Source organism: Dermacentor albipictus, chromosome 4, assembly GCF_038994185.2.
Source record: "Dermacentor albipictus isolate Rhodes 1998 colony chromosome 4, USDA_Dalb.pri_finalv2, whole genome shotgun sequence".
NCBI lineage: Eukaryota > Metazoa > Arthropoda > Arachnida > Ixodida > Ixodidae > Dermacentor > Dermacentor albipictus.
Genome location: NC_091824.1, coordinates 107,477,720 through 107,494,413, shown reverse-complemented (window position 1 = coordinate 107,494,413; position 16,694 = coordinate 107,477,720). Strand labels below are relative to the sequence as shown.

Genomic DNA, 16,694 nt, shown 5'->3' with positions numbered 1-16,694 from the left:
ACGTGGGAGTAGCCCGCTCTATGGGACCTTGCGCCCCGTAGCTCGCAGGACCTTTCTATAAAGTTACTCCATCCATCCATCCATCCATCCATCTGGATATTAGCCCTCAAACAAATACACTTATACATTGCCAGTTCAAGTCATCTGTCATTTGTTTAAAGCCACCTCTTTTACAAAGCAATTCCACTTGCAAATCAGTTCGTTGAATTATTTTTACTTATATCTGACACATAGCGTAACTGTTCTCAATCCAGCACATTGAACACTTACAAGAGTATTACATGTTAGCAAGGAGTGATTGTGCACGTTCCTTCGACACTCTTCCGAGCACTTTTTCTTATCTTAAGAATTATAGCAGCCGCTGTGAAACTTCTGCAGATGTTACTTCGGAAATTCACGCATGGTTTCCTACTCGGTGACAACGCAATGAACCCCTTCAGGGCTCGTATATGTAACGCATCTCCATAATATATAAAGGTTACTTAGAGGAGTTCCTTATGGCGCAATCTTATAAACAAATTGAATAATGACAACGCTGTGGTTAGTCGTACTGAATCAGAAGTGAGCACTCGCTAAAATCAGAAATAAATTCACGCAGAAACTCCTGTGGTAGTTGTCTAAGTATGCGTAAGCATTCTGCCACTTGCACATTTCCACGCAGCCCAGTGTCATCAACGCTATGAAACTTGATCCGGCCAGTACAAGCGAAAGCGCTGGGGAGACAAAAACTGGTGTGGATGGCAGCACCCGGTGCATTGATGACGCAAGTAAAGTACTGCAGGTGGCGGCACCAGGCACGCTGATGACATTCTTATCATAATAGGCCGTTGTCGCTCTTTTTAGCGCCTTAGCCATCCTCGTCGAAACACTACGAACCGTGACCAAACGTACTGCGCTGGCGGCTGCGTATGGCACGGCCATGCGGACCGTACCGTGAAAGCGACATGCGATGCCAGCAGAGTGTGCCGACTGCTGATAGCTTCATGCGCCGTGTTGTCGTCGCTTACTCAGCGTCGAAGAGATACGCGCGGCCCCGCATCTCGAAATGGATCTGCGAAAGGGGCAGAATTTGGCGTGTGTTGAGAGCTCCGTGGAGCGTTGTGTTCTCGCCGCTTCGTTGGCGTTGAACCGAGAGGTAGCACGAAAGTGAATTCGCTGGTTTGTGCGGTCGCTATCTTGATAGCCATCCTCTTACGGGACGGACGGACGAACGGCTTTATTAGTCGGTAATAGTAGAAATGGTTTATTAAAAAAAAACTTATCTATTCTCCTCGCCAGATGGTATTCCGTCGAACTATCGACTATGCGGTTCATTGATGAATATTCTGCCCTAGATCAAGTGCGTGTGAATATTTTGTACAATGTTGAAATTTGGCTGATGTGAATTTATACAACTGTCGTGGTGGCCCTGCGGCTATGGCTTTGCGCTGCTGAGGATGAATAAGAGGCTTCGATTCGCAGATCATGTTCGCTGTAAGTACCAGCCCAGATCTGAAACGCTAATCCTGGACTTCCTTTCCAACCACTCGAAGTTGATTAAGGATGGTACAACTCTGTCTAGCCTAAAGAACGCTTTGTTGAAGTCGTGCCTCCACAAAGTATGCGACAGATTGTCAGAGCCAGTAGCGTCAGGGCCAGCACTGCGTAAGTAGTACAAAAAAGGGGAGAGGGCATCAAATAAACGCACGCAGACCTAAGGGATGCGGGTACGGCAGCAATGAGCTACTGCGTTGCTTGCCATTTATCCAACGCGTATAGTCCTCTGGAACATTAGACTTTAGTTTGGCATCCGTTAGCACCTTGTACCTAATATCCTGCGCAACAGAGCACAGCCACAGAAGGTGATTCCTGGCAGTCAGGGAACGTTGCAGGGTTATCAGTTGCAGATCAAAGCAAGTAGGGGAGTGGTACCAGAACAACTATCACCAAAATAAAAGTGTTGTTGTGTGTGCCCTCGGTAACGAGAGGTGTCTTTTCGGACGCGATTCTGATTGTTATATGGACAATATCTACGTCATTCTTTTTCGTCAAAGAATAGAACCGACAATGACGGCAACGCGCATCCAAAGGACGCGCCTGGCACTACTGTCACTTTTGCTGCTGCCATGGAGGACCGTCCTAGGCGACGACGGCAGAGACGGCGACGACAGTGCAGGCGACCCCCTCTACTTGACGCCACTCATTAACAGCGGGCGCCTGAACGAGGCGCGATCCCGCAGTCAGACGGGTCGCATCGGCGGTGACGAGCTGGGATTCGTGCTGGGCTACTCGGGCTACCTGACCGTCAACAGAGAATTCAACAGTAACCTGTTCTTCTGGTTCATCCCGGCACTGGTGCGTTCAACCACTTAACTCGAAAAAAGTGGTGTTTGTTAGGCGTGGAAGAATGACACATTGCCGATCGCTGATACCACAACCGCCTTGCTCGAAGTGGATGCCTATACTGTTCCACCGTAGAAATAGACCCATCACCACACAGCGCTCTCCAGATGGTATCCCTTCCCAGATAATTACAAAGTGCAAGCCGTTTAACTTTGGAGATATGGCAAGAGCGGGACTATTCAGCATGACATGACCGATGACCAGAAGTGGGCAAATGCCCCTTTCTATTGCGATAGCAATTAAAGGGACACTCTATAGGCGCATTTCTGCTGTCGCCGTCGTCGTGAGATTCCGTATTAGTGAAAGCATGAGTGAAAGCGTGTGAGGGAGAACCGGCGAACGCGGTTCAACCTCGCGTGCGCGAGCGAGGAATCGCCGCCCAGATGCGTGCCCTCCCCTGTGGCGCGCAAGGCATGGGGGTCAGGCGAGGGAGGAGGGGCGTTCTTCTTCAGCGGCTGATTGGATGCCTCGATATCCTCCTCGCCCGCCGCTCAGTACAGAGTGGAGACAACCGCGGCGTCTACTACGGCGTTGGCCACGCGAATCGCGGGCGCTGTAGTAGACGCCTTTGGCGGATGCCGTAAGGATGCGTTGCCGGCGCTCGTGTGTCTTAAAAGCGACCTGCGACGTGCGCGCCCGCGCACTTTGGCCTCATCTTCAAATGATGTAGGCCGCGCGGGCCTCATCTTCAAAGCGATCTGCGATGTTCGCAGAGTGCGCGTAGTGCCGGTAGCTTCGTATGCGCTGTGCTTTGGACGTTTCGTTCGCGTTGACGCGACAGATGCACGCAGGTCGCTTGAATCGGGGCTGCTGCCGCAATTCCTAACCCCGGCGTTTTCACAGACAGTTTCCGCTGCCATCGAGCGAGATGTCTTCATGTTTACTTGTGCGCGCGTGACACCGTGCTGGTTAATTTAGTTAAAAGACGTTGACGGGCTATAGGTTTGAATCTATGATAGACTGTGTAAGCACAACTGAACAAGGACGTAAAAAGAAGCAGACACACTAAGACAGCGCTGTCTCTGTGTGTCTGTTTCTACGTCCCCGTTGAGTCACGCTTACTTATTCTAGCATTGTTAATTTAGTTAGTAAGCGAATGTTCACAAGTTCATACGGCCGATAAATCTACTATCCTTACTTCGCACAGCTATCTACAAATTTGCTATCGCAATTGGTGCTTCTCCTTTCGGGGGAAGTGCGAATTCTTTTTCTTCCTCACACTCAACGCAAGATTTGCGCTTTCACCTGACCATCATCCTCGTCTTGTAAAATTCACTCTCCTTCCCTCACCCTCATCTTCACTGCATAATTTTCTTACGCCCTTACTCACCCTCAGCGCGTAATTTTCCTCCCACCCTCACTCAAGCTCACACTTAATTTTCTGCATTTAAATAATAGTTTGCTTCTTGACACGGGATTGAAAACTGGCCATATACGTTGGAAATGGTAAAGAATTTTTTTTTCTCTGACCTTGCTATGTACCGGCTGCGTTCGTCGACTAGCCGGGACTGCTTAAGGGGGAGGACAGCCGATTAGCAAATCAGCCAAGTTGCCCAGTTTCCTATTGCTGTGCCTTTCGATAAATTTCGGCTGCGTTTTATGGACAATTGTACACATAGGGCAAGGAAGCGTGCTGTGACAAACTATCACAGAGCTCGTACTATAGCCAGCTATATAACTTTGCGCACTCATAAAAACTAACAGTACTTTGAATACCTGTGCCATTTAACAACTGCGCTAATGATTTTACGCTAATTAGGCTAATTTATAGGTAGAGCACCTCTCTTTCCCGTGCGCAAAACAGCAGGCCAGAGGAAAAGCTCCTCCGGCTGACCTCTCTGCTTTTCTCACATTAAATTGTTTCTCTCTCTCACGGTCTGTTAGCGCTGAGCAAATATTCACAATATTAAACGAATAAAAATCAATATGTCTTTCCCATACAATCTGCAACCTGTAGACGCTACAAAAGGTTCTCGTTCTTGCTTGTCACTGGTGATAGTGGCAATCGCAGGCGTTTGCAAATGTGTCTCAAAGTGAGCTTTCACTTTAGGATGGATGCGTCGAAGGTCGCGCGCATGAATCTTCGTGTTTAATTAAAGGGCATTGAAGACTGGTATTAGCTAAGCATTAACAGCACGACACTCTCGTTACACACAGCGCATGCAGGCACACCCGGCGACAAAATATTGCGGCGCATGAGATCTGAGAGAAAGCTGAATATGTCCGCAACCACACAATGCTGTCTGGTATTCGCATTTCAGGCCTCGAATAGAATATGCTAACAACATGCATCATCGTATACAGTTTTACTGGCTACTGCTACAGGCTACTTGTGACGTGAACGTTTTCGGAGATACCGTGGTTCGTAAACTTTTGTCGCCGGGTGTACCTCCTAAAGGGCATTCAAGAATGAACTGGGATATATGACGTTACCTTCGCTGACTTTATCAGCCAAAACCGCAACAGCAAAGCATTGAAACAACTAGAAAAATAGCATAGCGTACTTTTAAGGTGATGGAACTATCGGAACAGCAACTAGAATGACGTTGGCTTACGAGAGTAACATCAGTAGCCGAAATCATTCCGTATAGCACTTTAGTAGTTCCACCCCTAAGGTTGCGCATACTGAAGCTTTCCTGTTTAGCAGACACTGCAGAAGTGTGTGTTTCATAACAGCGAGAGCTCAGTGCTTAGCATTCGGGCAAGGGCAAGGGCAAGAAAAGGTCACGATGGAAAACTGGTTGTACCTGGCCCTTTAACCCAAACTGCCTTGTACTTGTGATGCATGAAAAACATAAGACACAGGGAGATTCTACACCACGCCTCTCTTTTTTTCGAATCAGCATAGAGAAAGGGCAAAATAGGTGTATTTCAAGTTCAGCTGGCAACTAGGTTGGCAATATTTAAATCAGTTGGCTTTCAATTGAGCTCGTGTGACCACGTCGATGAATGAAAAAGAACCGCATCACAGTGAAAGACTACGCAGGCTATTCACAATTTATCGACACAAAGTTTAGGCGTCGTTTACAGTTAGGTCAACAGCTACACTAATGCCTTCCATCCATCCGTCCGTCCGTCCGTCCGTCCGTCCGTCCATCCATCCATCCATCCATCCATCCATCCATCCATCCATCCATCCATCCATCCATCCATCCATCCATCCATCCATCCATCCATCCATCCATTTACCCGTCCGTCCATCCGTCCGTCCATCCATCCATGGCGATCAATCTCCAAGTCATTTTAAAAAAAAACAATCATGCCGGATATCACAAAAGGAATTACAATTGCGGGTTTCCGCAGAACTACTACGGCAAACACTTGCCTTTGCTTCGTGTGTTGTCGACAAATTCGACTTCGCCCTGCCATCTGCTAGCCGCCTGGTTAGCTCAGATGGTAGAGCGGCTGCCCCGGAAAGGCGGTGGTCCCGGGTTCGAGATCCGGACCAGGACGAATTTTTCTTCAACTCCGAGGCTTTTCTTTCGAGGAACCCGTATGGGTTTCCTTTGCAGCAATTGCCACGAACGGGTGGATGTCTGATTTTCCCTTTATTAAGGAATTACAACGAGACGCACGCCCGTTGGTATGGTGTTGCGCTGCTAATCACGAGGTCACGGGATCAAATCTCGGCTGCGGCGGCCGCATTTCGACAGGGACGAGATGCAAAAACGTCCATGACCCGTTCAATGTGGGCACGCAAAGATCCTCTGGTGGTTGAAATTAATCCGGAGTCCCCCACTACGGCATGCCTCATATTCAAATCGTGGCATGTAAAACCCCGCAATTCAAAACAAATTTCAAGGCGCATATCCGAGTTATAGCCGCGATAAATCAAATGTATCTGTAAAATTCCCATTTGTGCTAATTACATAACTGAAGCTTGAGCCTGGAAGTAAACTTTCAGCAAGTTGCCATGACTTTACGTTGTAGACTTGCCGAAACGTGGAGTGGTGGGTGATCGTCGTTGATTACAGTTCTCCCGTGCTGTTACTAACTTTTCAGAAAATTGTAGCAAGGCATGTCGAGTGGTGCGCCTCATGAAGCTTTTGTGCTCACTGCCACTGTTTCAAACCATCCCACAAATATAAAACTACGCGATACTATACTACGCATAAAATTCACGCAGCTGTACGAAAAGGTGAAGTTTAATAGTAACCGCGGACAGGTTGGCAAGCTGCTGGCTTGGAATGCTACTGTATGTGTATATAATAGTACGGGAATACAGTTATGCAAAAAGGATAAAACAGCTCTACTTGTGCAGGGGCCATGCAAGTGGCAATGTATACATACGTATCGTATGGTTTATTCCCACAAATTCCCGCTCGTATTCGCAAAAAGCTCTTACGCGTGAACTGTTCGTAAGAGAAACTTTCGGCCAATCTTGATGCCGGACATATCATTAGCGAAGGCGGCCAGCCAACAGCTTCACCAGCTTAAAACCAGTCAAACCAAGAAGCATTTGAGGGGACACACGGTTTCCCCAAACAAAGAGCATACAAGTCAAAGGACTACAACACATAGTATAGGCAAACGCTGATGTCATACTGATGTCATGATCAACAACATAGCGTACGATGTGTCCAAGCCCACTCGGTTCGTAGCAATCACTTTCGCTGGCCCTGGTCAGCATCGGAAAAAGGGATCAGGGTTCTTTTCAAGGGAGAAAAATGTAAAAAAGCAAAGGTTCATCCTCGCTGTCTGATAAAGCATTCTTGTAAAAGGCAATTTTTATCGATTTCGCAACAGCAGGTTGATTAGAGAACAAAAATGAAGGTCAAAGTTTCGTTTTTAGAATTTCACGATGATATTTCAGCGCCTACCGGTGCGACGTCACGTACTTCAATGTATTTCTTTTTTTCGTATTCGGGTTGGTGTGCCTTAGTAAATGTTCTTGTAATTCATCAATTTCGAACTACGGCTTTTTGTTAGAATACAATGCTTTGATACCGATAAAAAATTAAGCAGGCCCGAGGAGACACCACCCACATCCATGACGTCATGGCGGCCTACTGTGGCAACTACAAAAGCAATATCGCTGCACGTCTTTCGCTTTTGTGCCAAGCCTACTCTGTCGGTTAGAGTGGGATTCTTGGTTTTGCAGAAACATAATTCACTAATACTGCTCAGACATTTTTTTCCTGTTCAGCGTCGCCTTAACGCTACCTGCAGCAAATCAAAATTTTGTCTTTATTATTGCTCACAAAGGAACGGCCAAGCGAGGCGCCCGTGCTGGCGTGGCTGCAGGGGGGTCCAGGTTCGTCATCCCTGCTGGGCTCCTTTGCCGAGCACGGCCCGTACGCACTTGTGGGAAGTGATCCCCCCGTGCCCGCGCGGCGCTCGACCACGTGGACACGATTCTTTTCGATGCTGTACGTGGACGAACCGGTAGGCGCCGGTTTCAGCTTCACCGAGTCTGAGCGAGGATATGCGCGCAACTTGACAGATGTGGCCCGAGACATGCTTGAGTTTCTGCAGCAGTTCTTCACGCTCTTCCCAGAGTACGCCAAGAGGGACTTCTACGTGACGGGCGAATCCTTCGCCGGTGAGTTCCATTAGCATACACATGCTCCGTTCGAACTTCTGAAGAAGCCTCGTGGATGTTATGTCTGTTTCTTCACAAAATAGAACTATCAGCGGTTGAACTGCTGTGAAGAATTCGCCATCTAACTTCGTTTCAGGAACACTCGAATGTTCAAAATATTAAACAGAAATAGAATGCTACACCCTACCATTATAACAAAAAAGCATAACGATTGCTCTAAAATACACAGTGACAGTGTACAATACATTCATCTGCTTATAATGCGTGAACGAATAGTGCGCTTATGCTTTTCTTTCTTTTTTCTTTCTTTAGCGAAGTTGTTAGTCAGAGCATAAGTGCTCAAGGAAGAGGTGGAAAGGAGGGAAGGAAAGGTAAGGTGGTCAACCAAATGAACATCCGGTTTGCTACCCTACACAGCGGAAGGAGTTTAAGGGAAAAAAGAAAGGAGATAGAGAGAAGATACTACCAGTATGAATACCTGCGGTCATTCTAAACTTCTCGCCTATAATCGGTCACGGAGGCCAGTCGATTTCATGAAACGTAGCAGAGCCTGCGTCGCTTTGTAAGCTGGCGACGCACAGGGCCATGGTCCAAGAATTTTATTGTCTGAAAATTGTATGCTATATAATCGGTTTAACACCCTCCGAATAACATCGCATTCGATCTCATAGAGATTACAAAAACGCAACACGTGCTCGATCGTCTCTTCACATTTGCATGAGCCACAAAATGCGTCGGACATTCCAATAAGAAATGAGTAGGCTTTCGCAAAAGCCACCCATAACCAGAGGCGGCACCGTAAAGTTTTATCACGGCTGGAGGAGTTCGATGGAATCTTCAACTTCAGTGTAGGATCCAGCTGGTGGAGTCGGCAATTGGAGAAAATCTGGGTCTTCCGCAAAGTTTGTATTGGTTTGAGCAAGTAGACAAAGACCCCTTGTAGCGTCTGTCCTTAATAAGGGTACAGGAAGGGTCAGGGTTTTTTTATGGGCTGACCGGGCGGCATCATGAGCAAGGTCATTTCCGACAATGCCACAGCGCCCCGGAAGCCATTGGAAGATGATGTCATGTCCGTTTATGAGGGCTTGATGGAGAACCTCTCTGGTCTCAAACACAAGTTGCTCATGGGTCTTGCGGCTCTGGAGGGCTGCCTTGCTGTGTCAGACAGTCAGACAAACGCTCGTTGTCCCATGACCAAGAATGAATCCTTTTTAATGTACAGTCGTGAAATATATACAGCCAGAACGGTCACATGACTTGTGTGAGAACTGGTTAAAGGAAATGAAAGCATAGCGCTTATCTCAGCGCGTGTCTGTGGCTCAGGCGCACACAGGGCGTATCGGGATGACGTCACATGCTGCTCCCACTTTCGAGGCCAAACCTCGAAAGTGGGTCGTTCTTTGCGACTCCATAAGTGCTCAAAAACGTTATATGAGTTACAGGAGTAATGTGTGGAGAAAAATTGAAGTTTTTGGCATAATTAGGAGCTGTGCAAATAATTATCGAATACTTGTTTTTTTCCTATATTCACTTGCGTATTATTATGTACTTAGTAGCTTTCCCCAGTCTCCTCGGCAACCGGAACAAGCGACCTTGCTTATATTTGACTTTGATGATTAACGATTGTAATGAGCTCCCCAATGAAGTGATGGCAGCGTCTAGTATTGAAAATGCTATTGAGAATCATATTCTTTGAATGTTCTGTTACTCATCTCTGTACATACGCTACTGTTTTTTAGTTACTTTTAGAGAGGCTCAACCCTTAGCCTCATTTGCATCTCTCTCTCTCTCTCTCTCTCTCTCTCTCTCTCTCTCTCTCTCTCTCTCTCTCTCTCTCTCTCTCTTTCTCTCTATCTATCTATCTATCTATCTATCTATCTATCTATCTATCTATCTATCTATCTATCTATATACCTATCTTCAATTCATGTTAAATAAAGGTTTTGTTTTTCTGAACGTTCTTAACCTGCTTCATTGTGAGTGCTACAGGGAGCGACCTTTACAACGCAGTGACCTCTATAACGAAAAATTTTGGAGGTCCCGAGCTTTTCTTTATCAATCATCTGGCTGTAAAAAATTGGCTTCCTACAGTTACGAATTTTAACTTTTGTCTTTCAAGTGCAACCAACCTCGTCAGTCAGAAAATCTATGTCGCCGCTCCCATTTATTTAGGCAGCAGCTGCCGAGATAAAGCTCCACTTAAGAGCATTATTAACCAATTTTTGTTGGTTTCTTCCAACTGCCCCATGTGAACGTAGTGATACATTAAAACCATCGTTTACTGTAACATTATGCTCGTCTCACGCTTCACGCAGGAAAGTTCGTCCCGGCCACAGCATTTGCCCTACACGAAGCGGGTGACTCGCTGCGCGTCAAGATCAAGCTTAAGGGCATCGCCTTCGGCAACGGGTTGACGGACCCGCCAAGCATGATAGACTTTGGCGGCCGCTTGTACCAACTGGGCCTTGTCGACCGGAAGCAGGCCGCCCACTTCGACCAAAAGAGAGACGTCGCTCTGAGCCTCATCAATGACGACCGCTATTACGAGGCCGCATTCGTCGTCAACAACCTCATCTACAATCTGCCCAACGACTACTATAACCTGACTTCCGCATACTTTAACCACGTGACTGGCTATGAGAGTTACTACAACATGCTCACGATCAATGATCCTCCGGCTGTCGCATCGTACGGGGACTTCGTCCAGACGCCGGCGGTGCGGCGAGCCCTTCACGTTGGTGAAAACGCGTTCCGAGACCGGAAGGACGTTGTGACCCACATGATAGGCGACATCATCAAGTCGGCAAAATCTTACATGCCGGTGCTGATGGAAAACTACAAGGTCCTGATGTACAGCGGTCAGCTCGACATTGCCGTGCCGTACACCGCCACGGCGCAATTCGTGGCGACGATTCCTTGGTCCGGGGCCGAGGCTTTGTCCGCTGCACCGCGCAAAATTTGGCGCCCGTCTTCCGAGTCGTGGTGGCGAACATCGGACTCTAATTCTGTGGTGTTCGGCTACACGCGACGCGCGAAAGGGTTCAGAGAAGTCATGATACGTAACGCAGGTCATTTCGCGCCGCACGACCAACCTGAAGCAAGCCTGGACATGATGACAAGGTTCATTTTCGACTTACCATTCGCCGATGGCGAAGACGTATCCCAAAAGTAAGCTGTCTAGACGCTACTGTCGGGAGGCGCAACACAAAGAAGCAATAAACATTTTTGTTAAAGTATTCGCGCTTTGGTTGTCTTGATCGAGAACTTCGTCGACAAAGTAGAACGGGGGCGGCATTCACGAAAATGCTTTTACCCTAAAAATGTTCGTACTATCATACATGCCAGCCAATCAAGATGTAGAGCATGTTATTATTGAAACCTGCTGACCAATAACTAGCAGCACTTATGAACTCAAGGCTTTGCTAATTCAGCCACTTGGGGCGGTTTTTGTAAGGACTGATTTTTCTTCCATTTTGCTTATCTCCATCGGTTACGACAACGACGCTCAATATCCGGGATTGGCCATTTCGAGGGAGGGAGGGAGGGAGGGAGGGAGGGAGGGAGGGACAGACAAACAGACAGACAGATGCAGCAGGCTCAAAGCCACTGAAGAAGGCAAAGAATGCTAATCACGTTATTACTTTACAGGTTCACGCTCAGCTGACGCTGTTCTTGGCGTATGCCTACAAATACCAGCAGGGTTGTTCAATAAAGGCTGAGATTGATGCTTTGAAATCTTTATTTCTGAAAATTGTTCATTGGCACTCTTTTCTCTTTCTATGTGGCCCCCAGTAAGCGAAATGCACGCGTTCCACTGCGTCTACGAAGGCCAGATAACATAAGTGAAGGCATCTGTTGACGCCTATTCAAAAATTGCCTCCAATGTCTTAACTATACATTGTTCCACGTCGAAGCAATGCACTTTGTTGTGTTTAGGACTGCTCGGTACTTTTGCTAGTGCGCAGTGATGCGGAAGAAAGACAGCGAGTCGTTTGCGAACATTGTTCTATTGTGAACGTTGAGGTAAATTAAAGGAGCCTTAAAAGAATATAAAGAAAGTTAATAAGCTGCGTAACGGCAGTCCGCACGTCCACACATGTGTACACGAGAATAAACGGGATCAAGCAGCCCCAAGCTGAGAGGCTCATGGTTCCGCCGTCACGGCACTGTAGAATCCCCGTGCTTGAGTCGGCTGCAACGACGACACGTTCAGGCCCCTTCCAGCACGGTTCTCGAGACGCACGTCCCGCTGAGGATCAGCAGCGGCAGCCGAGAGACAGCACGGCCTCAGTGCCCGGCTCGTACGCCGCTCGTAACTTTCGTGCGGCGGTCGCACGTGAGGACAGCTCATGTGCGACAGCTCACGGATCGGTGGCCCTCCGGTCATCCAGTGTCTCGAACACTGGAAGCTGGAGCCTTGGTACGTCGGACACCCTCGTCCGCGCTTGGGTCCGCGGTCCTGCGCACCTTGCCATCTACTTCTCGCCCGGAAGGACCTCGTTTTCCCCAGGAGCTCGGAAGTGCTGCCCGCCTCGTGCCGCCGGTCTCGTGTACTCGTTCACTTCTCACTTCACGGAGCTTGGGTGTCCGCTACGATCTTCTCGCGGCACTTACGTATGACACCCTTTTTTACCGTGAAGTACAGTCAGCGTCATCCTTGTGTAGAGCGCAAGAACTGTGTCCCCCGGAGCGCTCCGCAGCCAGCTAGCGACATATAAAGGTAGAGGAGGGGCCCAATATTAGATTCGTCGGCCGCCCGTACCCAGAAATTTCTTATCTCGAGCCCAGCAGCTACCGTTAGACGTCTCTGGCCGCCTCTGCAGCGCATAGAGTTTCCTACAATATACTAGAGGAAACTCTGGCGCTGTAGTCGTTGACTCACCATGGGAATGATGGGAAGTACATGGATTTGTCTGATCTTCGTGCTCGTGAATTCAGACGGCAGTGTGGCTTTGTTTATTACGATTTATATATCTTCACTGTCATACATAAATTCCAGAGCAATCTATACTCTTTGAAGTGCAGAAGACGCTGCGAACACGTTCAATCAGCACTAATTGCAATGATTGAGCTTGTCGAGGGCGTCAAATAGAAACGCACCAAGCGTCTCAAGACACTTGCATGCCCACGATAAATTCATAAGGGCGTTTCACATTGCCTCTCGACCCATACGCCGCGGGTTAATGGAAATAAAGAAAAAAAGCGCGTCCGTGGGTTAATGGTTTCAATATCAGGAGTCTATGCTACAGGTCCTGCGTTCGAATGCTCTCGTCGGACAATTTTAATAATCTGTATATAATTATTTATCACGTCATACATTGTTGAAATTGATGAGTTTACAAAGTCACAAAGCCCTTTGAAGCCAGGATGACGAAGTTTAAACAAATTCATGTATTCCCGTAATTCTTATGCTTCCATTGCAGCTCCTGTAGACACTAGCGCCAAAGCTACCTCTAGTAATCATTGTATGAACTTCTATGCTGGAGCGGCCCGGTGGCCGCCATTCCCACGGTCTATACAAGGGTGGCGCCGACTGCGCACAATGAAGTCGGCGAGTGCAGTGCCTAAACCATAAGACGATCAAGGGGATTGCTGCAACGCTTGTGCGAGTGGTAAAAAGGACATTGCTTTGACATGGAACAAAGCGTAGCTAACACATGGGAGGTTACATTTAGGAAGGCGGCGAAAGATCGATTCACTCATTCTATGGAAGCTTGGTAGAAACAGTGGGACGCGTGAATTTCGCTTGCTGGGAATCATGTAGGAAGGGATAAAGATGCCAATGAAAAATTTTCAGAAAGCATTTCAGAGTCCCAGCTTTCATTTAACAACCCACAACTGACCGGGGAAATCTGTATGCATGTAATAAAGTTTTCTTTCTGTGTTTTGCGAGATCAAGCAAACTTCAACCTCTTCTTATTTTATATCTTTAACAAAATGCCCTCGCTGTAGATTTAATACAGTGTAGTTTCCGTGCACTCATAAATCATTTACTGAACAAAAATAAAGTAAAATAAATGTCATCGCACCACGGATGTGAGAACCCGACAAGGTTATTGCTCGTGGACCTAGACGGAACAATGACTCCAGTGTCCTGTGTTGGTTGGTTACTGTTTCTTTTTCTTATTTGTGTAAATAGTCCGTGTGGTTTACCTGCCTCTCATTACAAACTGCAGCTTTCATCCAAGCCAACAATCGTGTCTCGAATCAAAACCTCGAGATTAGCCTAAATTTTATCGCTTGCGGAACCACGTTGGGACACACGATGACGAAGGAATTTCCACCGCAAGCAAGATTCGTAGGCTCATTGTCGTGCCCTTGGACAGTGCTTGTGCACCGGCAGCATGCTAAAATAATGAATTATTTAACTACCGACATGAACAATAGATAGATATCAGTACCGTTCTGCCCCATAAGGGCAAAGAACACTCATAGCACTCAAAGTAAGCATTATTTACTTGATAAAATGGGGCTACGTGAAACACCGCAACAGATGGCTCCCAGTCGACCTTGTACACCTAGTGTTAAGCGTGTAGGCGAGCCTGGAGTGACAGAAAATCGCTGTAAGTTGCGTCTTATGGTCTTCACTTCAGAGCGAGTACCTCAAACACGTCGACCACGTATCACGAAGCCAGAGCAGTCCAATCTGTGTTATCTATAGCGGCACTGATGGCTGCAACCACCCATACTGCAACCACCCATATTATATGATGGCTGCAACCACCCATATAGAAGACCTGCGGCCTTCCCGGCGGTATATCTCGATGCCAGCAAAGAAAGAGAAGAAAAATAATGTTGCAGTTCTGTTAGAAAGGAGAAACAAAGACAGATAAAAAATCATTAGACTATTACATGACGGAAGACTCATAGTTGGATGGGCTATGTAAATTGCTGTAAACACTATGTTACTAACTCTACACGCCTGGCGTCATGCAAAAAAGGATACGTATGAACCCAGTTCTCTCGATATTCGCACAACGATGGAATGAGGAACAGCGCCGGGAGGAAGAGTGCTTGTTTTAAAGCGAACGTTCCGTACCGCCACCCCTTTGACTATTTCAACTGTGCCGCGTCTACAGAAAATTGCTGATCACGTGGCCTCCAACACTGGGCATGCGTGATAGCGCGCATCAAGCCACCAGCCTCGCATGCTGGCTCCGGCACCAGCAGCATATCGCATGGCATCCAACACGCACTACTCGTACGCAGTCGCACCCAAGACAAAACGGCTGCGCCGACGGCACAAGCGTGCCTCCAGCGTCGCTATAATTGCTATAGCAATGAATTATTCTTGTAATCATTATTTGTGTGGTTTCACGTATACCAAATCTCAATATGATATGAGGCGTAGTGGGGGGCTCACCATTAATTCTGACCCCCTGGGGTCCTTTGACGTGCACTTAAATCTAGTACATGAGTGTTTATGCATTTCGTCCCCATCTAAATGAGGCCAACGTGGCGGGCATCGAACCCGTGACCTCGAGCTCAGCAGTGCAATGCCATAGCCATTGGACTTCCTTGGCGGGTATAACAATAAACACGCCGCGTCCTATCGTGACGTCACTATGCTAACAACATAGCGGAGGATCACAACCAGTCTTGTTTGATCGGTTGTAGATGAGATGATTGCGTGTGGAAAAAGTAGAAAGGAAAAAGCTTGAGTGATTGCAAAATTGCAGCGCTTTAATATCTCACTGCCCGGGTATTTTCGATCTTCTACCTTTCGCCAAACTGAAATGTGGCAACCGCACCAAGGCATCGAACTTACAACTTCGGGTTTAACAAAACGCCTTATTCACTGGAAAAGCGCACCGGTATGAAGCGTAAAACGCGACAAAGGAACGGGAGTAAGGGCTACGAAAGCTCTTTTAAGATAAATGTAGCGAACTTGCAATGAACTTCTCTGAAACTTCCTATTACGATAGGCTCAGCATTCTCATGCAAAATGCATCTATTCAAAAAGGGGCAAAAGTAGTTTTTTTTTTTTGTTCTAAAAGTAAAATCCGCCCACCTCATTCCTGTACATAAAGCCTTTCAGTGGAAACTCCATTGTAGGCCCTCAAAGACTTCGGATTTTATTTGTTACGCGTAATCAGAATGACGAAAGCTGAGTTCCTGCTTATGCTGTAGAAGCCCAAATTTCTCATCAAGCATCCGGGCAAATTATTACTACAGGCAAGATTTCCTTTCCAGTTAAGGCCTTTTTGATCACTCATTCCTAAAGCGATACCTGTCATTTGTTACAGTTGTCGCCATGGGATGACGAAACAGGTTGGCTTCAGCGGCGTTTGAAATATCTTCCTGATTTTGAACTGTGGCGAACTGCTCAAGTTCACAAAGCAACGAAAAGTATGTGAGTCGCGGAAAACAAGCCCCAAACTGAAAGGCCCTCGCCCGTATTTACAAAAGCTAATCCGCTAGAAGTTCTACCGTCACTTGTGAACGGTGGTGGAGGCTTTTGGAATCGTAGCAGGGTGCGAAAGAATATCGTAACGCAATCTGGACCGAATGCACGAAGCATTTTATAAGCTAGAACTGATCCGTAGACCCGGTGATGGTCAATGGTCACAGCCCTCAGGTGTCGAATTCAGAAAGCTTTGTGTGCGTAAGCGCTGCTTTCCAATGGCCGGTCACCTACGTTAATAACGTGTCCAACTTCAAGATTCTCACGAAAAATTCCAGCGCAACAACAACTGACTAAAGCGCTATTACGGCAGAAGTGCCCACGTAGGAGCAGATACCAGTCAATCCACATTCTGGACAAGTTATT

At 47.2% G+C, this 16,694-nt stretch overlaps 2 protein-coding genes across 7 annotated transcripts in view; one reads left to right on the top strand and one right to left on the bottom strand.

Annotated features, from left to right (window-relative positions):
- Positions 1-16,694, bottom strand: part of LOC135920929 (glutamate receptor ionotropic, kainate 5-like) — a 167,822-nt gene that overhangs the window by 79,523 nt on the left and 71,605 nt on the right. The window lies entirely within an intron of this gene.
- On the top strand, positions 2,047-11,160 carry LOC135920924 (probable serine carboxypeptidase CPVL). The gene is made up of 3 exons (XM_065455204.1): positions 2,047-2,334; positions 7,588-7,924; positions 10,240-11,160. Exons 1-3 carry the CDS (start codon positions 2,047-2,049, stop codon positions 11,094-11,096), a joined length of 1,482 nt encoding a protein of 493 aa, XP_065311276.1. The 3' UTR covers positions 11,097-11,160.

Excerpts from the sequence above, each read along its gene's own strand:
- LOC135920924 (XM_065455204.1), top strand. The coding sequence starts at position 2,047 with ATGACGGCAACGCGCATCCAAAGGACGCGCCTGGCACTACTGTCACTT. Across the intron at positions 2,335-7,587 it reads TCTGGTTCATCCCGGCACTG|GAACGGCCAAGCGAGGCGCC; the intron begins GTGCGTTCAACC and ends TTGCTCACAAAG. Across the intron at positions 7,925-10,239 it reads GACGGGCGAATCCTTCGCCG|GAAAGTTCGTCCCGGCCACA; the intron begins GTGAGTTCCATT and ends CGCTTCACGCAG.